The sequence below is a fragment of the Salvelinus namaycush genome, chromosome 37 (assembly GCF_016432855.1).
Source record: "Salvelinus namaycush isolate Seneca chromosome 37, SaNama_1.0, whole genome shotgun sequence".
In the NCBI taxonomy this organism is placed as follows: Eukaryota; Metazoa; Chordata; class Actinopteri; order Salmoniformes; family Salmonidae; genus Salvelinus; species Salvelinus namaycush.
In genome coordinates, this window is record NC_052343.1 from 22,725,847 (window position 1) to 22,749,637 (window position 23,791).

The 23,791-nt window shown below is 41.8% G+C and overlaps 1 protein-coding gene across 2 annotated transcripts; it reads right to left on the reverse strand.

The window, feature by feature from the left end:
* Nucleotides 1-8,998: 8,998 nt before the first annotated feature.
* On the reverse strand, nt 8,999-10,194 carry LOC120031423 (RNA-binding protein 42-like). Of its 2 annotated transcripts, none has more exons than XM_038977164.1 (4): nt 10,083-10,194; nt 9,759-9,819; nt 9,444-9,579; nt 8,999-9,291 (listed from the first exon to the last, which is right to left on the reverse strand). In XM_038977164.1, exons 2-4 carry the CDS (start codon nt 9,812-9,814, stop codon nt 9,166-9,168), a joined length of 318 nt encoding a protein of 105 aa, XP_038833092.1. In that variant the 5' UTR covers nt 9,815-9,819; nt 10,083-10,194; the 3' UTR covers nt 8,999-9,165. The 2 variants fall into 2 exon arrangements, with proteins under 2 accessions (XP_038833092.1, XP_038833093.1); XM_038977165.1 differs by having other exon boundaries at nt 10,070-10,188.
* Between the last annotated feature and the right edge of the window lie 13,597 nt (nt 10,195-23,791).

Here is a 23,791-nt window from a genome sequence, read left to right on the forward strand (position 1 = left end):
TTGAGTATCTGGAGAATCAGCATTTGTGGGTTCAATTACAGATTAAATAACTTTCTTCTGAAACTTGTCAGTCTATTCTTGTTCTGAGAAATGAAGGCTATTTCATGCGAGAAATTGCCAAGAAACTGAAGATCTCGAACAGTGCTGTGTACTACTCCCTTCACAGAACAGCAGAAACTGGCTCTAACCAGAATAGAAAGAGGAGTGGGAGGCCCTGGTGCACAACTGAGCAAGAGGACAAGTACATTAGAGTGTCTAGTTTGAGAAACAGATACCTCACAAGTCCTCAACTGGCAGCTTCATTAAATAGTACCCGCAAAACCAATTGTGTTTTTTGTTCATTTATTTGCGTTGTTTGCAACTTATGTTTTTACTTATTTTGTACATAATGTTGCCGCTACCGTCTCTTATAACTGAAAATAATTTCTGGACATCAGGACTGCGATTACTCACCACAGACTAGTAGAATCCTTTTTTTCCTTTCACGAGTCCGACGAGCAAGACGCCAAGGATATACTGCTTTCTCGGGAACAGGCCCAGATCCCCTTGATTTGCGTGAAGAGGCGCCTGAGAAAAAGGGGCCGAAGGGCGGGCTGCCTTCTGAGAATTCATTGGCGATCGAATAAACCCCCACTTCCTTCCATTCTGCTAGCAAACCTGTAATCTTTGGAGAATTATTATTTATTTTTTTACGCAGAAGATTAAACTAATTTACGCAGAATATTAAAACAAATATATTAAGCTTCACGGATTCATGGCTGAACGACGACACTATCAACATACAGCTGGCTGGTTATACGCTGTACAAGGTGTCACGTCATTTGTGCTATTTGATGGGAACTAGCCCCTGTCCCCCTATACACCTCAAGTTTGCTCTTTCAGGCCCACAAAGACAACAAGAAAAATGTTGCCCCATAAATTGCTCCTCTGGGATTTAAACTCTCAAACCCTCCTTTGGAGATCAACCAACATAACCACTACTCTACCAGTCAGTGTCACGTTCCTGACCTGTTTTCTGTTAGTTTTTGTATGTGTTAGTTGGTCAGGACGTGAGTTTGGGTGGGCAGTCTATGTTTTCTGTTTCTATGTTGGTTTAAAGGGTGACCTGATATGGCTCTCAATTAGAGGCAGGTGGTTTTCATTTCCTCTGATTGAGAGTCATATTAAGGTAGGTGTTTTCACACTGTTTGTGGTGGGTGGTTGTCTCCTGTGTCAGTGTCTGTATGTTACGCCACACGGGACTGTTTTCGGTTTTGTTTGTTCGTTCGTTTTATGTAGTCAGTTTTCCTGTTATTGCGTTCTTCGTGTTTCATGTAAGTTCGTCGTCCAGGTCTGTCTACGTCGTTTATTGTTTTGTAGGTTGTTTAAAGTGTTGTCGTGTTTTTCCGTTTTGTAAATAAATATTATGTCAAATCGAAACGCTGCATTTTGGTTCAATCCCTGCTCCTCCTCTTCGGATGAAGAGGAGGAGGAAAGTCGTTACAGTCAGACAGATTTAACTTAGAGAATTTGGATGTATTGAGACTCCTTCCCTTTTTTTCACACGCTATTACCTTACAGCCTTATTCTAAAATAGATTACATTTTCATTTTCCCTCAATCTACACACAATACCCTATAATGACAAAGCGAAAATCAGGTTTATACATTTTAGCTAATTCATTACAAATAAAAACAGAAATACCTCATTTACATGATTAAACCAAGATTGAACTCTTTGGCCTGAATGGCAAGCGTCACGTCTGGAGGACACCTGGCACCATCCGTACGATGAAGCATGGTGGTGGCAGCATCATGATGTGGGGATGATTTTCAACAGCAGGGACTGGGAGACTAATCAGGATTGAGGGAAACACGTGCCTTTACACCTGCATTGCTTGCTGTTTGGGGTTTTAGGCTGGGTTTCTGTACAGCACTTTGAGATATCAGCTGATGTAAGAAGGGCTATATAAATAAATTTGATTTGATTTGATGAACGGAGCAAAGTACACAGAGATTTATGATGAAAATCTGCTCCAGAGCGCTCAGGACCTCAGACTGGGTCGAAGGTTCACCTTCCAACAGGACAATAACCCTAAGCACACAGCCAAGACAACGCAGGAGTGGCTTCGGGACAAGTTTCTGAATGTCCTTGAGTGTCCCAGACAGTGGAGGAACTAGAGTTTTATACATGGGGTGGCCAGGGGGTGGCCAAGGCTACTTCAGGGGGTCCATAGACCATGACAGAAAATGTGTGTGTAACCCTAACCTGGCATCTAAGTAGCATGAATGAATCCTATGATTGCTGATTAGAGGCAGAAGTGATAATTCACTTAACCCGGAGTTCTTCAATGTGGCAGATAGTCTGGTCCTAAAGGGTTACTTCACTAGAATTCTTTAACATACTTTGAATAGTCAGTGTCTCTACCTCGAAACTGCAGCTCAATTTCTTTCTCACACACACACACACACACTGGAGAGACTTTGGTCACTTTGTTTTCATGAATATATAATCTGGGTCTATAAGTGTTGAACATCAAAATATTTTCAGAAAATAAAGCTAAAGCACCAAGGAAATGAGATAGCATTTGTGTGTTACATAAATTGCATAGTTTATTTACCAAAAAGTACATTTACAAAAAAAACACACTGCAATTTGACATACCAGGTATCAAGCAGAAATTGACTTATTATTATGTTAACTAATAGCAAAGAAACGTTTTGGAATTGGTTTAAAAATTGGTTTTAATCCGTTTTAAAGCTGAGAATCTTCTCTTGCAAGAAGCACTGCTGACTGGTGTAACTACAGAAATCTTACAAAGTCGAAATAGTTCATGGAAGACCTCTTTATAAGGTTCTAGAAACACAACAAAGTCAAGAAGAGTAGACGGTCTGTCCCTTCCACTTTTCTCTATCCTATTAACTTATTGTGGCTGCAGGGGTAGTATTGAGTAGCTTGGATGAAAGGTGCACAGAGGTGCCCAGAGTAAACGGCCTGCTCCTCAGTCATAGTTGCTAATATATGCATATTATGATTAGTATTGGTTAGAAAACACTCTGAAGTTTCTAAAACTGTTTGAATTATGTCTTTGAGTATAACAGAACTCATATGGCAGGCAAAAACCTGAGAAAAAATCCAAACAGGAAGTGGAAATTATTAGGCTGGTCGATTTTCAACCAAGATCCCATTGAAATTACAGCGAGATATGAATGAGTTTTCACTTCCTACGGCTTCCACTAGATGTCAACAGTCTGTAGAACTTATTGCATGGTTTGCTTTTTCCGTAAAGTTTTTTTGAAATCTGACACAGCGGTTGCATTAAGGAGAGGTACTGTATATCTATAATTCCATGTGTATATCATCTACATTTATGTGTATTATCATGTGTATTATCATCTACATTTATGATGAGTATTTCTGTTGAAACGATGTGGCTATGCAAAATCCCTGGATGTTTTTGGAACCAGTGAATGTAACGCGCCAATGTAAACTCAGATTTCTTTCTATAAATATGAACTTGATCAAACAAAACATACATGTATTGTGTAACATGAAGTCCTATGAGTGTCATCTGATGAAGATCATCAAAGGTTAGTGATTAATTTTATCTCTATTCGTGCTTTTTGTGACTCCTATCTTTGGCTGGAAAAATGGCTGTGCTTATTGTGGTTTGGTGTGACCTAACATAATCGTTTGTGGTGCTTTCGCTGAAAAGCATATTTGAAATCGGACACTTTGGTGGGATTAACAACAAGATTACCTTTAAAATGGTATAAGACACATGTATGTCTGAGGAATTTTAATTATGAGATTTCTGTTTTTTGAATTTGGCGCCCTGCACTTTCACTGGCTGTTGTCATATCGATCCCGTTACCGGGATTGCAGCCCTAAGAAGTTTTAAGAAGCCGCGTGGTTTGATGAACCTCATGTTTGAGGTCCTCTAAATCTAACTCAAAGGTCTGAGCAAAGGCAAACAGAGGCTCCTCATTCAAGAATGTTGTACTCTTTGGGTTGAGAGACTGGACCCCTTGCATTATCTCGCAATTCTTCTTTGAAAAACGCCTCTGCAGCTCAGCTGTGAGACTGTCAAGCATGAAGCACCTGATAAAAGATAGCTCTTTGGAAGCTCTCACTACCACTTTGGTCACTATTTTTCTGTCCTACGTTGCTCATCATCAATGAGTCGTGAAATCTTAAGCTTGTTTTAGGCTATTTTACACACTGTTTGTACACTTATTTTGCAGTGCTCTGCAATCTCTTTCCATAGTTCTCCAAAGTAACCCTCTCTTCTGTAGTCCTGTAATGTGTCTGAAAGGGCACCTACTAGGTCCACAGCCCTTGCTAGGTCAAGAAAGCTTGATTGGAGCATGTCAGAAAGACATTTGGCATCACCAAGCACTTTACAAAAGGTAACCAAAAGCCCTAGGAAATGTAAATCTATCTGAGAAAGAAGGCCCCTTGCCTCCACTGATATATCACCACTATTTTCAAGTGTGATATCCTGTAGCCCTCTCAGAACTGCTGGAAGCCTGTCCTTCAGATTACAGCATGCCAAGTACAGTTGAAGTCGGAAGTTTACATACACTGAGGTTGGAGTCATTTAAACTAGTTTTCAAACACTCCACACATTTCTTGTTAACAAACTATAGTTTTGGCAAGTCGGTTAGGACATCTACTTTGTGCATGACACAAGCAATTTTTCCAACAATTGTTTACAGACAGATTATTTCACTGTATCACAATTCCAGTGGGTCAGAAGTTTACATACACTATGTTGACTGTGCCTTTAAACAGCTTGGAAAATTCCAGAAAATGATGTCATGGCTTTAGAAGCTTCTGTTAGGCTAATTAATTTGAGTCAATTGGAGTTGTACCTGTGGATGTATTTCAAGGCTTACCTTTAAACGCAGTGCCTCTTTGCTTGACATCATGGGAAAATCTAAAGAAATCAGCCAAGACCTCTGAAAAAAAATGGTAGACCTCCACAAGTCTGGTTCATCCTTGGGAGCAATTTCCAAACACCTGAAGGTACCACGTTCATCTGTACAAACAATAGTACGCAAGTATAAACATCATGAGTGTCACGCCCTGGCCTTAGTTATCTTTGTTTTCTTTATTATTTTAGTTAGGTCAGGGTGTGACATGGGGGATGTATGTGTTTTGTATTGTCTAGGGTTTTTTGTATGTTTATGGGTGCTGTGGTTTAGTTGGTTAAAGTGTCTTGTCTAGGTGTATGTATGTCTATGGTTGCCTAGATTGGTTCTCAATTAGAGACTGCTGTCTATCGTTGTCTCTGATTGGGAACCATATTTAGGCAGCCATATTCATTAGGTAGTTCGTGGGTGATTGTCTATGTGTAGTGTTTAGTGTCAGCACTATTTGTTCTATAGCGTCACGTTCGTCGTTTTATTGTTTTGTATAGTTTGTATAGTGTTCTTCGTTTCGTTTTCGTCTTCAATAAAAGAAGATGTATTGTTATCACGCTGCGCCTTGGTCCTCCTCTCTTCCACAATACGACGATCGTGACAATAGGACCACGCAGCCGTCATACCGTTCAGGAAGGAGACGCGTTCTGTCTCCTAAAGATGAACGTACTTTGGTGCAAAAAGTGCAAATCAATCCCAGAACAACAGCAAAGGACCTTGTGAAGATACTAGACGAAACCGGTACAAAAGTATCTATATCCACAGTAAAATGAGTCCTATATCAACATAACCTGAAAGGCCGCTCAGCAAGGAAGAAGCCACGGCTCCAAAACCGCCATAAAAAAGCCAGACTACGGCTTGCAACTGCACATGGGGACAAATATCCTACTTTTTGGAGAAATGTCCTCTGGTCTGATGAAACAAAAATAGAACTGTTTGGCCATAACGACCAACGTTATGATTGGACAAAAAAGGGGGTGTCACGATCGTCTATGGGTGAGAGAGAGGACCAAGGCGCAGTGTGTGCAAAATACATTCTCTTTTATTCAGAGAAGGGAAAACACACGAAACGAACACTGAATACAAACTAAACAAAACAACAAACGACCGTGAAGCTAACGACGTAAGTGCAATTACAAGCAACAAACGTTCAACATAGACAATTACCCACAAAACCCCAATGCCTATGACTGCCTTAAATATGGCTCTCAACTAGAGACAATGAACCACAGCTGCCTCTAATTGAGAACCAATCTAGGCAGCCATAGACATACAAACACCTAGATAAGACACTGACCCATTTACCCTACAAAACCCCTAGACAATACAAAAACACATACATTCCCCATGTCACACCCTGACCTAACTAAAATAATAAAGAAAACAAAGAATACTAAGGCCAGGGCGTGACAGGGGGAGGCTTGCAAGTCGAAGAACACCATCCCAACTGTGAAGCACCGGGGTGGCAGCATCATGTTGTGGGGGTGCTTTGCTGCAGGAGGGACTGGTGCACTTCACAAAATAGATGACATCATGAGGCAGGAAAATTATGCGGATATATTGAAGCAACATCTCAAGACATAAGTCAGGAAGTTAAAGCTTGGTCGCAAATGGGTCTTCCAAATGGACAATGACCCCAAGCATACTTCCAAAGTTGTGGTAAAATGGCTTAAGGACAACAAAGTCAAGGTACTGGAGTGGCCATCACAAAGCCCTGACCTAAATCTTATAGAAAATTTGTGGGTAGACCTGAAAAAGTGTGTGCGAGCAAGGAGGCCTACAAATCTGACTCAGTTACACCAGCTCTGTTTGGAGGAATGGGCCAAAATTAACCAACTTATTGTGGGAAGCTTGTGGAAGGCTACCAGAAATGTTTGACCCAAGTTAAACAATTTAAAGGCAATGCTACCAAATACTAATTGAGTGTATGTAAACTTCTGATCCACTGGGAATGTGATGAAAGAAATAAAAGCTGATATAAATCATTCTCTCTCCTATTATTCTGACATTTCACATTCTTAAAATAAAGTGGTGATCCTAACTGACGTAAGACAGGGAATTTTTACAAGGATTAAATGTCAGGAATTGTGAAAAACTGAGTTTAAATGTTTTTGGCTAAGGTGTATGTAAACTTCCGACTTCAACTGTATCTGCATGCCCACCTTACATCCGTAAGTCTCTGTTGTTCCCTGAGCTGCTGCTGTTGATACAGCTCTTTCTGAACTGCAAGCTACTTGAGATGAACGTACTTACAGCATCGACAAGAACCAAATTCAAACAATGTGCATTACTGTGCACATAAAATGCAAATCTTGCATTGCTTTTAATCCGCGCACACACACCAGAATGCTTTCCACTCATGACAGATGCACCGTCATAGCCTTGCCCCACAAGATTCTTTCTGTAGTCCAGACCATGTTTTTCAAGGCAATCAATTATAATTTTTGTGAGACCTGCTGCATCTAAGCTCCAGCTGACTGAAAGTGGAAAAGCTTTTGTGGAGGTCCCCGTTGTAATAGTACCTCTTAACTAAAGACATTGGTTTCATCAATTTAAAGTGAGGCTTAATCTGACAAATCATCTATTACAAGCTGAAGCTAAACTTAAATTCTGAACTGGGCATGTGACTGACTGCCTGATAGATGCTCTGACCTGATGGTGGTAGACTAGGTCCTTGTGAATGTAACAGTTTAACTTTATTGCGTCCCCTCGCCCCGACCCGGGCGCGAACCAGGGACCCTCTGCACACATCAACAACAGTCACCCACGAAGCATCGTTACCCATCGCTCCACAAAAGCCGCAGTCCTTGCAGAGCAAGGGGAACCACTACTTCAAGGTCTCAAAGCGAGTGACGTAACCGATTGAAACGCTATTAGCGCGGACCACCGCTAACTAGCTAGCCATTTCACATCTGTTACACTCACCCCCCTTTCGACCTCCTCCTTTTCCGCAGCAACCAGTGATCCGGGTCACGGCACCAATGTAACAGTTTAACTTTATTGCGTCCCCTCGCCCCGACCCGGGCGCGAACCAGGGACCCTCTGCACACATCAACAACAGTCACCCACGAAGCATTGTTACCCATCGCTCCACAAAAGCCGCGGCCCTTGCAGAGCAAGGGGAACCACTACTTCAAGGTCTCAAAGCGAGTGACGTAACCAATTGAAACGCTATTAGCGCGGACCACCGCTAACTAGCTAGCCATTTCACATCCGTTACATGAAGTCTGACCACACTGACTCTGACTAGCCTCATGTAGGGAGCTGCTCTGGAGTCCGGTGGTGATGCAGTCTGATATCTCTCCCTTTCTTTTCATGTTTAATTGACCCTATGCAAAAATAAGACAGTCTATGCATCCAATTACCCTCATTTTAGTCCAATCTCAATCTTAATTACAAATCCCCATTATCATAACTGTACCTTAAAATCAACTACCAGCCTAAGTTACTAGTTAAATCATGGCTAGCCCTACTCTGCAGTAAGTAACTTAGCTAGCTATTATTTCTTACACCTTTACGATAGCAAACAGACTATCTGCAAATTGTGGTTAATCTTTTGAGTAACATTAACAGATTGATAATAACAATTGTTCGTTTTGAGTTCAAGTACGAAAATCTAACTGAGTTAATGGATTTCAAATTTCTGAATGTTAACTTGCTGAACACTGACAGCTGTAGCCTACTAGTTACCCTACATTAGCTAAACATTCATATACTGTAACTTACGACACTGCACTGTATATTCGTGTATTACTAGGACAGATGTAAACATAATGTGAGGGTAAATTGGGAACCGATTTCTCTTATCTGATTAACTGTCTGTTAATGGAGCCAAAGGTCTAACATTAACTTACACAGCAACTCAACTTTCGTAAAAGTTGTTCAGGAAACCTAAACCTGATACTACCTTAAAACTTACTTGAAATATTAGAGCTATACAGAAATAGAGCTATACAGAAACCCAACCTAAAACCCAAAACAGCAAGCAATGCAGATGTAGCAGCACGGTGACTAGGAAAAACTCCCTAGAAAGGCAGAAACCTAGAGAGGACCAGGCTCTGAGGGGTGGCCAGTCCTCTTCTGGCTGTGCCAGGTGAAGATTATAACAGTACATGGCCAAGATGTTCAAACGTTCATAGATGACCAGCAGGGTCAAATAATAATCACAGTGATTGTAGAGAGTGTAACAGCTCAACACCACAGAAGTAAATGTAGGTCGGCTTTTATAGCCAAGCATTCAGAGTTAAAGTCAGCAGGTGCGTTAGAGAGAGAGATAGTCAAAAACAGCAGGTCCGGGACAAGGTAGAACGTCCGGTGATGGGACATGGTAGAACGTCCGGTGATGTCCCACGAAAGTGGCAGCCCTTGCATCCAAGGTTTGCTGGACCTGAGAGAGAAAGGGGATTTGAAGGAGTTGGATGCATCCGGCTAACACCACATTCTGTTTGCTTTTGGCAGAAGATAGGTTTGAGTTCGTTCATTCTACGATTGATCTTTCCTATATAATGTTCAATCTATCTTTCCTCAAGATCTCAGTACCTGTCGGTAGGTGTTGGTGCCGATGATGGGCCGGATCATAGGAACAGCCATAGGAATACCCATAGGGAGCACCTCCATCACTACAGGGTCTCCTGCAGTCATTGCCACTTGACCCCCCAGGACCTCCTGCTCAAACCTGGATCAAAACCAACACAAGAGTTACCAATAGATGACGATTGTCATGAGCTATTGTTTGCCTGTCCTGATAGAGAAGAAAGACCATTTCGTAGGGGTTGTTTTGGCATAGTCACCACACACATCATTGCAATCTTATTGAAGGTAACCGAAGTGTCACGCCTCAACTCTTGTACTCACAGAGCCATTTCAGCCTCCATCTCCTTCAACCGCTCCTCTCCGGATTTCATCGCCATACTTACTGCAAAGACAAACGTTTTGTTGGTAGTCCATTCTTTGGTGTTAAACACATCTAGAGAGCTACTGAAAATGTGTACAGTCAACGTCTGGCTAACACCAAATGCATTGATAGTTGGCTTGTTTACGTTAGAACTACTGTATTGGCTAGTAACGTGAACTGTTTGCTAATAGTTATCGCTAGTTGTCTGGCTAACGTTAACCAGGATGTCAAAATAAAACATTCAGCAAGTTAGTACAGAACGTATACGTACAAAACGTTATTACCCTAAATCGTGACGTTCCAAAACTCTTGAATCTTAACTAGCTATTTAAATAAAGCATGAATTGTTGTATTTGTCCGTCCCTGGAAACCGAGGCCAACGTTGTCCAAAACAGCTAGTCGCATTATTATGACGTGGAGTCTTGGTTGCGTTCCATTCCGACGGTGTGGTTGGGTCTGTTCCAGGGGGTCTGATCTTCTTCGTGTGGTTTTCCGGCAGACAAGACACTGTTGAATATTGTTGCCTTTCACAGTTCGGAAAGTGCATTGCACATTTGTTCACAAAAAAAAGGGAAATTGCACCACCATCTAACCCTATTTATAAAGTGGGTGGTTCGAGCCCTGAATGCTGATTGACTGACAGCCGTGGTATATCAGACCGTATACCACGGGTATGACATTTATTTTTACTGCTCTAATTATGTTAGTAACCAGTTTAAAATAGCAATAATAGCAAATACCACAGCCCCTCGTGCCTTATTGCGTAAATATATACCACTATCCTCAACGCACCCCACCACCCCTCCCCACTACTTTGGCCCTCACAGATCCTACACCATGCCGTTGGCCAGGGAGCCTGTGTCCCCTTCTCTCAAAACCCCCTGTAGTTCTTCTGCAGTAAAATCTCTGACACCCAAAAACTTCTCTGCTTGTGCAGAGAACTGTTCAAGTCACTCTGTACAGGCCTACTACTCACAGGGATCCTCTCCCTCACGCTTTGTCCACTATCCTCTACTTTACTCACTGCCTCAGCATGACGCTTTCTGCACTGCGCTTGTAACAGTATAGCTTCCGTCCCTCTCCTCGCCCCTACCTGGGCTCGAACCAGGGACCCTCTGCACACATAGACAACTGCCACCCTCAAAGCATTGTTACCCATCGCACCACAAAAGCCACGGCCCTTGCAGAGCAAGGGGAACAACTACTTCAAGGTCTCAGAGCGAGTGACATCACCGACTGAAACGCTATTAGCGCGCACCCCGCTAACCATTTCACATCGGTTACACTCACCCCCCTTTTCCGCAGCAACCAGTGATCCGGGTTCCGGCACCAATGTAACAGTATAGCTTCCATCCCTCTCCTCGCCCCTACCTGAGCTCAAACCAGGGATCCTCTGCACACATAGACAACAGCCACCCTCGAAGCATCGTTACCCATCGCTCCACAAAAGCGATGGGTTGTTCCTCCTTGCTACTTCAAGGTCTCAGAGAGAGTGACGTCACCAATTGAAACACTATTAGCGCTCCTTTCAGTGGTGCTTTGTTCCGGAGAGCAAAGCAGGACAAAGCTCTCATCCCGAGTCGCGAAGCGAGCAGCGCCCTCTCCCTCTGGGCAGCAGACACACAAAAAAATCAACACAAGTCCACTTCTGGATATTTTGACTTCTTCACCGAGCCAGATACCACAAACTGATCGGCCAAAAGGCATAGATCCACTTTCTAAATGAATCATACTCCCACTGGGCCAGAGCATCTTAGGCATTTTCCTGATCATTGGGGTGAGTCTCAAAAGCCTTCTCCTAACGGTACAGGTTCTTCCTCTTCAATTCGACTGCTCACGGTTTCAGGAGTGTAACGTAATTATCTCTCCTGTACTTGAGTCAAAGGAGAAAGTACTCGGCTTGTATTTAGCAGATGTCGTCTTGGGTTTGAACCTCGCCCCCTTCTTTCTGCCTCACGTCATCTCGCAATTTTTTCTGCCTCGTGTCATCTCGCCATCCTCCATCTTGCCGCATGTCCACTAGCTAGCTTGCTCCAACTCCACCTCAAGCTGTCCACGTCTAGACAAAACTTTTTCCAGGGGGTCTGATAATCACACAGAAAGCTGTCAAGTTCAAGATGTATTGATATCCACATGGCAATCAATGAAACATAAAACTGAAATAAATGTTGCGGGTGTATACATACACTAGGGTTGCTCCCTATTGTATTGGGTTGCACAAAAACAGTCCTTGGGAAGCCAGAAGTTAAATACATTCCTATACAGGCTCCGGGGCCTGTGAGGATGGAGCATTCATCGCCACGATTCCTTCTGTAAAATCCCTGAGTCCCACAAAACGTTCAGCCACACTCACAACAATGCCTATTTCCTCAGATTTCCTCTCTCTTTGTGTAGTTGTGCAGTTGATGATAACCAATGCAATCAACGTTACTACGTCCATCTTCTTAACATGCAACATGTCAGGGTCCCTCTATTGACAAGGAATATTCTCTGGTGTCAGTACTCCTACTACCATTATTTCTTCAACGGCACTCCTTTCTTCTACTTTTCTCACCGCCTATGGATAGGAGACATGCTGGACAGCCCTTATTCTTGCCACCTCCGTCTCCTTCACACTAACAAGGTACTTCAGGAATTTGGGCGCATGATCATCACCACAATTGCAGCATTTAGGCTCAGCTGGCATACGATTGTCCTCCTGTCTACATACACTTGACACATGGACAAATATTTTGCATTTATCACACTGCATGGGTTTGGATACAAAAGCTTTCACAGGGTATCTCATAAAACCCAAATACACGTGAGAAGGAAGAATGGATGGAGTGGGATTCCTCTCTCCTTCCACCATGCGGGTCAATCGGTGTGCACCAACCACCTGATCCAATTTTTCACATACACTACCGTTCAAAAGTTTGGGGTCACTTAGAAATGTCCTTGTTTTTGAAAGAAGAGCACATTTTTTGTCCATTAAAATAACATAAAATTGATCAGAAATACAGTGTAGACATTGTTAATGTTGTAAATGACTATTGTAGCTGGAAACGGCTGATTTTTAAAGGAATATCTACATAGACGTACAGAGGCCCATTATCAGCAACCATCACTCGTGTTTCAATGGCACGTTGTGTTAGCTAATCCAAGTTTATAATTTTAAAAGGCTAATTGATCATTAGAAAACCCTTTTGCAATTATGTTAGCACAGCTGAAAACTGTTGTCCTGATTAAAGAAGCAATACAACTGGCCTTCTTTAGACTAGTTGAGTATCTGGAGAATCAGCATTTGTGGGTTCAATTACAGATTAAATAACTTTCTTCTGAAACTTGTCAGTCTATTCTTGTTCTGAGAAATGAAGGCTATTTCATGCGAGAAATTGCCAAGAAACTGAAGATCTCGAACAGTGCTGTGTACTACTCCCTTCACAGAACAGCAGAAACTGGCTCTAACCAGAATAGAAAGAGGAGTGGGAGGCCCTGGTGCACAACTGAGCAAGAGGACAAGTACATTAGAGTGTCTAGTTTGAGAAACAGATACCTCACAAGTCCTCAACTGGCAGCTTCATTAAATAGTACCCGCAAAACCAATTGTGTTTTTTGTTCATTTATTTGCGTTGTTTGCAACTTATGTTTTTACTTATTTTGTACATAATGTTGCCGCTACCGTCTCTTATAACTGAAAATAATTTCTGGACATCAGGACTGCGATTACTCACCACAGACTAGTAGAATCCTTTTTTTCCTTTCACGAGTCCGACGAGCAAGACGCCAAGGATATACTGCTTTCTCGGGAACAGGCCCAGATCCCCTTGATTTGCGTGAAGAGGCGCCTGAGAAAAAGGGGCCGAAGGGCGGGCTGCCTTCTGAGAATTCATTGGCGATCGAATAAACCCCCACTTCCTTCCATTCTGCTAGCAAACCTGTAATCTTTGGAGAATTATTATTTATTTTTTTACGCAGAAGATTAAACTAATTTACGCAGAATATTAAAACAAATATATTAAGCTTCACGGATTCATGGCTGAACGACGACACTATCAACATACAGCTGGCTGGTTATACGCTGTACAAGGTGTCACGTCATTTGTGCTATTTGATGGGAACTAGCCCCTGTCCCCCTATACACCTCAAGTTTGCTCTTTCAGGCCCACAAAGACAACAAGAAAAATGTTGCCCCATAAATTGCTCCTCTGGGATTTAAACTCTCAAACCCTCCTTTGGAGATCAACCAACATAACCACTACTCTACCACTCAGTGTCACGTTCCTGACCTGTTTTCTGTTAGTTTTTGTATGTGTTAGTTGGTCAGGACGTGAGTTTGGGTGGGCAGTCTATGTTTTCTGTTTCTATGTTGGTTTAAAGGGTGACCTGATATGGCTCTCAATTAGAGGCAGGTGGTTTTCATTTCCTCTGATTGAGAGTCATATTAAGGTAGGTGTTTTCACACTGTTTGTGGTGGGTGGTTGTCTCCTGTGTCAGTGTCTGTATGTTACGCCACACGGGACTGTTTTCGGTTTTGTTTGTTCGTTCGTTTTATGTAGTCAGTTTTCCTGTTATTGCGTTCTTCGTGTTTCATGTAAGTTCGTCGTCCAGGTCTGTCTACGTCGTTTATTGTTTTGTAGGTTGTTTAAAGTGTTGTCGTGTTTTTCCGTTTTGTAAATAAATATTATGTCAAATCGAAACGCTGCATTTTGGTTCAATCCCTGCTCCTCCTCTTCGGATGAAGAGGAGGAGGAAAGTCGTTACAGTCAGACAGATTTAACTTAGAGAATTTGGATGTATTGAGACTCCTTCCCTTTTTTTCACACGCTATTACCTTACAGCCTTATTCTAAAATAGATTACATTTTCATTTTCCCTCAATCTACACACAATACCCTATAATGACAAAGCGAAAATCAGGTTTATACATTTTAGCTAATTCATTACAAATAAAAACAGAAATACCTCATTTACATGATTAAACCAAGATTGAACTCTTTGGCCTGAATGGCAAGCGTCACGTCTGGAGGACACCTGGCACCATCCGTACGATGAAGCATGGTGGTGGCAGCATCATGATGTGGGGATGATTTTCAACAGCAGGGACTGGGAGACTAATCAGGATTGAGGGAAACACGTGCCTTTACACCTGCATTGCTTGCTGTTTGGGGTTTTAGGCTGGGTTTCTGTACAGCACTTTGAGATATCAGCTGATGTAAGAAGGGCTATATAAATAAATTTGATTTGATTTGATGAACGGAGCAAAGTACACAGAGATTTATGATGAAAATCTGCTCCAGAGCGCTCAGGACCTCAGACTGGGTCGAAGGTTCACCTTCCAACAGGACAATAACCCTAAGCACACAGCCAAGACAACGCAGGAGTGGCTTCGGGACAAGTTTCTGAATGTCCTTGAGTGTCCCAGACAGTGGAGGAACTAGAGTTTTATACATGGGGTGGCCAGGGGGTGGCCAAGGCTACTTCAGGGGGTCCATAGACCATGACAGAAAATGTGTGTGTAACCCTAACCTGGCATCTAAGTAGCATGAATGAATCCTATGATTGCTGATTAGAGGCAGAAGTGATAATTCACTTAACCCGGAGTTCTTCAATGTGGCAGATAGTCTGGTCCTAAAGGGTTACTTCACTAGAATTCTTTAACATACTTTGAATAGTCAGTGTCTCTACCTCGAAACTGCAGCTCAATTTCTTTCTCACACACACACACACACACACACACTGGAGAGACTTTGGTCACTTTGTTTTCATGAATATATAATCTGGGTCTATAAGTGTTGAACATCAAAATATTTTCAGAAAATAAAGCTAAAGCACCAAGGAAATGAGATAGCATTTGTGTGTTACATAAATTGCATAGTTTATTTACCAAAAAGTACATTTACAAAAAAAACACACTGCAATTTGACATACCAGGTATCAAGCAGAAATTGACTTATTATTATGTTAACTAATAGCAAAGAAACGTTTTGGAATTGGTTTAAAAATTGGTTTTAATCCGTTTTAAAGCTGAGAATCTTCTCTTGCAAGAAGCACTGCTGACTGGTGTAACTACAGAAATCTTACAAAGTCGAAATAGTTCATGGAAGACCTCTTTATAAGGTTCTAGAAACACAACAAAGTCAAGAAGAGTAGACGGTCTGTCCCTTCCACTTTTCTCTATCCTATTAACTTATTGTGGCTGCAGGGGTAGTATTGAGTAGCTTGGATGAAAGGTGCACAGAGGTGCCCAGAGTAAACGGCCTGCTCCTCAGTCATAGTTGCTAATATATGCATATTATGATTAGTATTGGTTAGAAAACACTCTGAAGTTTCTAAAACTGTTTGAATTATGTCTTTGAGTATAACAGAACTCATATGGCAGGCAAAAACCTGAGAAAAAATCCAAACAGGAAGTGGAAATTATTAGGCTGGTCGATTTTCAACCAAGATCCCATTGAAATTACAGCGAGATATGAATGAGTTTTCACTTCCTACGGCTTCCACTAGATGTCAACAGTCTGTAGAACTTATTGCATGGTTTGCTTTTTCCGTAAAGTTTTTTTGAAATCTGACACAGCGGTTGCATTAAGGAGAGGTACTGTATATCTATAATTCCATGTGTATATCATCTACATTTATGTGTATTATCATGTGTATTATCATCTACATTTATGATGAGTATTTCTGTTGAAACGATGTGGCTATGCAAAATCCCTGGATGTTTTTGGAACCAGTGAATGTAACGCGCCAATGTAAACTCAGATTTCTTTCTATAAATATGAACTTGATCAAACAAAACATACATGTATTGTGTAACATGAAGTCCTATGAGTGTCATCTGATGAAGATCATCAAAGGTTAGTGATTAATTTTATCTCTATTCGTGCTTTTTGTGACTCCTATCTTTGGCTGGAAAAATGGCTGTGCTTATTGTGGTTTGGTGTGACCTAACATAATCGTTTGTGGTGCTTTCGCTGAAAAGCATATTTGAAATCGGACACTTTGGTGGGATTAACAACAAGATTACCTTTAAAATGGTATAAGACATGTATGTCTGAGGAATTTTAATTATGAGATTTCTGTTTTTTGAATTTGGCGCCCTGCACTTTCACTGGCTGTTGTCATATCGATCCCGTTACCGGGATTGCAGCCCTAAGAAGTTTTAAGAAGCCGCGTGGTTTGATGAACCTCATGTTTGAGGTCCTCTAAATCTAACTCAAAGGTCTGAGCAAAGGCAAACAGAGGCTCCTCATTCAAGAATGTTGTACTCTTTGGGTTGAGAGACTGGACCCCTTGCATTATCTCACAATTCTTCTTTGAAAAACGCCTCTGCAGCTCAGCTGTGAGACTGTCAAGCATGAAGCACCTGATAAAAGATAGCTCTTTGGAAGCTCTCACTACCACTTTGGTCACTATTTTTCTGTCCTACGTTGCTCATCATCAATGAGTCGTGAAATCTTAAGCTTGTTTTAGGCTATTTTACACACTGTTTGTACACTTATTTTGCAGTGCTCTGCAATCTCTTTCCATAGTTCTCCAAAGTAACCCTCTCTTCTGTAGTCCTGTAATGTGTCTGAAAGGGCACCTACTAGGTCCACAGCCCTTGCTAGGTCAAGAAAGCTTGATTGGAGCATGTCAGAAAGACATTTGGCATCACCAAGCACTTTACAAAAGGTAACCAAAAGCCCTAGGAAATGTAAATCTATCTGAGAAAGAAGGCCCCTTGCCTCCACTGATATATCACCACTATTTTCAAGTGTGATATCCTGTAGCCCTCTCAGAACTGCTGGAAGCCTGTCCTTCAGATTACAGCATGCCAAGTACAGTTGAAGTCGGAAGTTTACATACACTGAGGTTGGAGTCATTTAAACTAGTTTTCAAACACTCCACACATTTCTTGTTAACAAACTATAGTTTTGGCAAGTCGGTTAGGACATCTACTTTGTGCATGACACAAGCAATTTTTCCAACAATTGTTTACAGACAGATTATTTCACTGTATCACAATTCCAGTGGGTCAGAAGTTTACATACACTATGTTGACTGTGCCTTTAAACAGCTTGGAAAATTCCAGAAAATGATGTCATGGCTTTAGAAGCTTCTGTTAGGCTAATTAATTTGAGTCAATTGGAGTTGTACCTGTGGATGTATTTCAAGGCTTACCTTTAAACGCAGTGCCTCTTTGCTTGACATCATGGGAAAATCTAAAGAAATCAGCCAAGACCTCTGAAAAAAAATGGTAGACCTCCACAAGTCTGGTTCATCCTTGGGAGCAATTTCCAAACACCTGAAGGTACCACGTTCATCTGTACAAACAATAGTACGCAAGTATAAACATCATGAGTGTCACGCCCTGGCCTTAGTTATCTTTGTTTTCTTTATTATTTTAGTTAGGTCAGGGTGTGACATGGGGGATGTATGTGTTTTGTATTGTCTAGGGTTTTTTGTATGTTTATGGGTGCTGTGGTTTAGTTGGTTAAAGTGTCTAGTCTAGGTGTATGTATGTCTATGGTTGCCTAGATTGGTTCTCAATTAGAGACTGCTGTCTATCGTTGTCTCTGATTGGGAACCATATTTAGGCAGCCATATTCATTAGGTAGTTCGTGGGTGATTGTCTATGTGTAGTGTTTAGTGTCAGCACTATTTGTTCTATAGCGTCACGTTCGTCGTTTTATTGTTTTGTATAGTTTGTATAGTGTTCTTCGTTTCGTTTTCGTCTTCAATAAAAGAAGATGTATTGTTATCACGCTGCGCCTTGGTCCTCCTCTCTTCCACAATACGACGATCGTGACAATAGGACCACGCAGCCGTCATACCGTTCAGGAAGGAGACGCGTTCTGTCTCCTAAAGATGAACGTACTTTGGTGCAAAAAGTGCAAATCAATCCCAGAACAACAGCAAAGGACCTTGTGAAGATACTAGACGAAACCGGTACAAAAGTATCTATATCCACAGTAAAATGAGTCCTATATCAACATAACCTGAAAGGCCGCTCAGCAAGGAAGAAGCCACGGCTCCAAAACCGCCATAAAAAAGCCAGACTACGGCTTGCAACTGCACATGGGGACAAATATCCTACTTTTTGGAGAAATGTCCTCTGGTCTGATGAAACAAAAATAGAACTGTTTGGCCATAACGACCAACGTTATGATTGGACAAAAAAGGGGGTGTCACGATCGTCTATGGGTGAGAGAGAGGACCAAGGCGCAGTGTGTGCAAAATACATTCTCTTTTATTCAGAGAAGGGAAAACACACGAAACGAACACTGAATACAAACTAAACAAAACAACAAACGACCGTGAAGCTAACGACGTAAGTGCAATTACAAGCAACAAACGTTCAACATAGACAATTACCCACAAAACCCCAATGCCTATGACTGCCTTAAATATGGCTCTCAACTAGAGACAATGAACCACAGCTGCCTCTAATTGAGAACCAATCTAGGCAGCCATAGACATACAAACACCTAGATAAGACACTGACCCATTTACCCTACAAAACCCCTAGACAATACAAAAACACATACATTCCCCATGTCACACCCTGACCTAACTAAAATAATAAAGAAAACAAAGAATACTAAGGCCAGGGCGTGACAGGGGGAGGCTTGCAAGTCGAAGAACACCATCCCAACTGTGAAGCACCGGGGTGGCAGCATCATGTTGTGGGGGTGCTTTGCTGCAGGAGGGACTGGTGCACTTCACAAAATAGATGACATCATGAGGCAGGAAAATTATGCGGATATATTGAAGCAACATCTCAAGACATAAGTCAGGAAGTTAAAGCTTGGTCGCAAATGGGTCTTCCAAATGGACAATGACCCCAAGCATACTTCCAAAGTTGTGGTAAAATGGCTTAAGGACAACAAAGTCAAGGTACTGGAGTGGCCATCACAAAGCCCTGACCTAAATCTTATAGAAAATTTGTGGGTAGACCTGAAAAAGTGTGTGCGAGCAAGGAGGCCTACAAATCTGACTCAGTTACACCAGCTCTGTTTGGAGGAATGGGCCAAAATTAACCAACTTATTGTGGGAAGCTTGTGGAAGGCTACCAGAAATGTTTGACCCAAGTTAAACAATTTAAAGGCAATGCTACCAAATACTAATTGAGTGTATGTAAACTTCTGATCCACTGGGAATGTGATGAAAGAAATAAAAGCTGATATAAATCATTCTCTCTCCTATTATTCTGACATTTCACATTCTTAAAATAAAGTGGTGATCCTAACTGACGTAAGACAGGGAATTTTTACAAGGATTAAATGTCAGGAATTGTGAAAAACTGAGTTTAAATGTTTTTGGCTAAGGTGTATGTAAACTTCCGACTTCAACTGTATCTGCATGCCCACCTTACATCCGTAAGTCTCTGTTGTTCCCTGAGCTGCTGCTGTTGATACAGCTCTTTCTGAACTGCAAGCTACTTGAGATGAACGTACTTACAGCATCGACAAGAACCAAATTCAAACAATGTGCATTACTGTGCACATAAAATGCAAATCTTGCATTGCTTTTAATCCGCGCACACACACCAGAATGCTTTCCACTCATGACAGATGCACCGTCATAGCCTTGCCCCACAAGATTCTTTCTGTAGTCCAGACCATGTTTTTCAAGGCAATCAATTATAATTTTTGTGAGACCTGCTGCATCTAAGCTCCAGCTGACTGAAAGTGGAAAAGCTTTTGTGGAGGTCCCCGTTGTAATAGTACCTCTTAACTAAAGACATTGGTTTCATCAATTTAAAGTGAGGCTTAATCTGACAAATCATCTATTACAAGCTGAAGCTAAACTTAAATTCTGAACTGGGCATGTGACTGACTGCCTGATAGATGCTCTGACCTGATGGTGGTAGACTAGGTCCTTGTGAATGTAACAGTTTAACTTTATTGCGTCCCCTCGCCCCGACCCGGGCGCGAACCAGGGACCCTCTGCACACATCAACAACAGTCACCCACGAAGCATCGTTACCCATCGCTCCACAAAAGCCGCAGTCCTTGCAGAGCAAGGGGAACCACTACTTCAAGGTCTCAAAGCGAGTGACGTAACCGATTGAAACGCTATTAGCGCGGACCACCGCTAACTAGCTAGCCATTTCACATCTGTTACACTCACCCCCCTTTCGACCTCCTCCTTTTCCGCAGCAACCAGTGATCCGGGTCACGGCACCAATGTAACAGTTTAACTTTATTGCGTCCCCTCGCCCCGACCCGGGCGCGAACCAGGGACCCTCTGCACACATCAACAACAGTCACCCACGAAGCATTGTTACCCATCGCTCCACAAAAGCCGCGGCCCTTGCAGAGCAAGGGGAACCACTACTTCAAGGTCTCAAAGCGAGTGACGTAACCAATTGAAACGCTATTAGCGCGGACCACCGCTAACTAGCTAGCCATTTCACATCCGTTACATGAAGTCTGACCACACTGACTCTGACTAGCCTCATGTAGGGAGCTGCTCTGGAGTCCGGTGGTGATGCAGTCTGATATCTCTCCCTTTCTTTTCATGTTTAATTGACCCTATGCAAAAATAAGACAGTCTATGCATCCAATTACCCTCATTTTAGTCCAATCTCAATCTTAATTACAAATCCCCATTATCATAACTGTACCTTAAAATCAACTACCAGCCTAAGTTACTAGTTAAATCATGGCTAGCCCTACTCTGCAGTAAGTAACTTAGCTAGCTATTATTTCTTACACCTTTACGATAGCAAACAGACTATCTGCAAATTGTGGTTAATCTTTTGAGTAACATTAACAGATTGATAATAACAATTGTTCGTTTTGAGTTCAAGTACGAAAATCTAACTGAGTTAATGGATTTCAAATTTCTGAATGTTAACTTGCTGAACACTGACAGCTGTAGCCTACTAGTTACCCTACATTAGCTAAACATTCATATACTGTAACTTACGACACTGCACTGTATATTCGTGTATTACTAGGACAGATGTAAACATAATGTGAGGGTAAATTGGGAACCGATTTCTCTTATCTGATTAACTGTCTGTTAATGGAGCCAAAGGTCTAACATTAACTTACACAGCAACTCAACTTTCGTAAAAGTTGTTCAGGAAACCTAAACCTGATACTACCTTAAAACTTACTTGAAATATGATGATTTCGCCAATCGCGAAAAGAGCTTGTGGAGCTCCAATGTTAATATTCTCTCTTCCTCGTCCTCAATTTGAAAAATGCGCCGCCGAAGGTCAAAATAAATGCTTCTTTCAAAAAGAGGTGAAATGAGATGTCAATCAGCATCAAACTGCCAGTAGTGAATGAAATTTTGGGGTGGCACCCGAGGTGGCCAATCAGATGTCAGGGGTGTTCAGTGCCACCCCGGACACCCCTCAGGCTCCGCCCCTGGTCCCAGCCAGAACCCGGACTTGAAGCCGATCAAATATCTCTGGAGAGACCTGAAAATAGCTGTGCAGCCACACTCCCCATAGAACTTGACAGAGCTTGAGAGGATCGACAGAGAAGAATGGGAGAAACTCCCCATTCTGGAATGGTAAATTGAGACTAATACAGTCAGGATAGTATAACATATTCTATCATACCTAAGACTTAAGACATTTAGGAAATTGTTCCAATACATTAGATTAATCAAGAGTCATTGACTTTATACCATTATGGTAATTGAAACTGCCATTACCCATCAGGAAAAGTAAGGCTTTTTAATGCCACCGATAAACACCAACTTTGTGTCCAAATTCCTTTTTCATCAATATAATGGTTAACATTCTCTGTAGAAGTTGCAGAAACTAAAATATCTACTGTAGCTACGCAGGCTATCTATTGTCACTCAAAAGAAAAAAACAGAATACGTACACTTCCGTTCAAAAGTTTGAGGTCACTTAGAAATGTCCTTGTTTTCCATGAAAACATACATGAAATTAGTTGCAAAATGATAGGAAATATAGTCAAGATGTTGACAAGGTTCTAAATAATGTTTTTTAATTGAAATAATAATTGTTTCCTTCAAACTATGCTTTTGTCAAAGAATCCTCCATTTGCAGCAATTACAACTTTGCAGACCTTTAGCATTCTAGTTGTCAATTTGTTGAGGTAATCTTAAGAAATTTCACCCAATGCTTCCTGAAGCACCCATCACAAGTTGGATTGACTTGATGGGCACTTCTTACGTACCGTACGGTCAAGCTGCTCCCACACAGCTCAATAGGTTTGAGATCCGGTGACTGTGCTGGCCACTCCATTATAGACAGAATACCAGCTGACTGCTTCTTCCCTAAATAGTTCTTGAATAGTTTGGAGCTGTGCTTTGGGTCATTGTCCTGTTGTAGGAGGAAATTGGCTCCAATTAAGCACCGTCCACAGGGTATGGCATGGCTTTGCAAAATGGAGTGATAGCCTTCCTTCTTCAAGATCCCTTTTAGCCTGTACAAATGTCCCACTTTACCATCACATTGCCTCCATCATGTTTGACAGATGGCATCAAGCACTCCTCCAGCATCTTTACATTTTTTCTGCGTCTCACGAAAGTTCTTCTTTGTGATTGAATTGAATTTATTTTGGGCAACAGACATATCCGAACACCTCAAACGTTTTTTTTTCTTTTTCCCAATCTTCCTCTGTCAAGTGTCTGTTCTTTTGCCAATCTAAATATTTTATTTTTATTGGCCAGTCTGAGATATGGCTTTTTCTTTGCAACTCTGCCTAGAAGGCCAGCATCCCTGAGTCGCCTCTTCACTGTTGACATTGAGACTGGTGTTTTCCGGGTACTATTTAATGAAGCTGCCAGTTGAGGACTTGAGGTGTCCGTTTCTCAAACTAGACACTCTAATGTACTTGTCCTCTTGCTCAGTTGTGCACCGGGGCCTCCCACTCCTTTCTATTCTGTCTAGAGACAGTTTGCACTGTTCTGTACACATCATTGTACGAGATCTTCAGTTTCTTGGCAATTTCTCACATGGAATAGCCTTCATTTCTCAGAACAAGTATAGACTGACAAATTTCAGAAGAAAGTGCTTTGCTTCTGGCCATTTTGAGCCT

What these genes read in the sequence shown, in the direction of transcription:
- LOC120031423 (XM_038977164.1), bottom strand. Translation starts at nt 9,814, where the DNA reads ATGGCGATGAAATCCGGAGAGGAGCGGTTGAAGGAGATGGAGGCTGAA. An exon ending in ATGGAGGCTGAAATGGCTCT is followed by an intron (nt 9,580 to 9,758) that starts GTGAGTACAAGA and finishes GTTTTGATCCAG; the next exon opens with GTTTGAGCAGGAGGTCCTGG. An exon ending in GCACCAACACCTACCGACAG is followed by an intron (nt 9,292 to 9,443) that starts GTACTGAGATCT and finishes TTTCTCTCTCAG; the next exon opens with GTCCAGCAAACCTTGGATGC.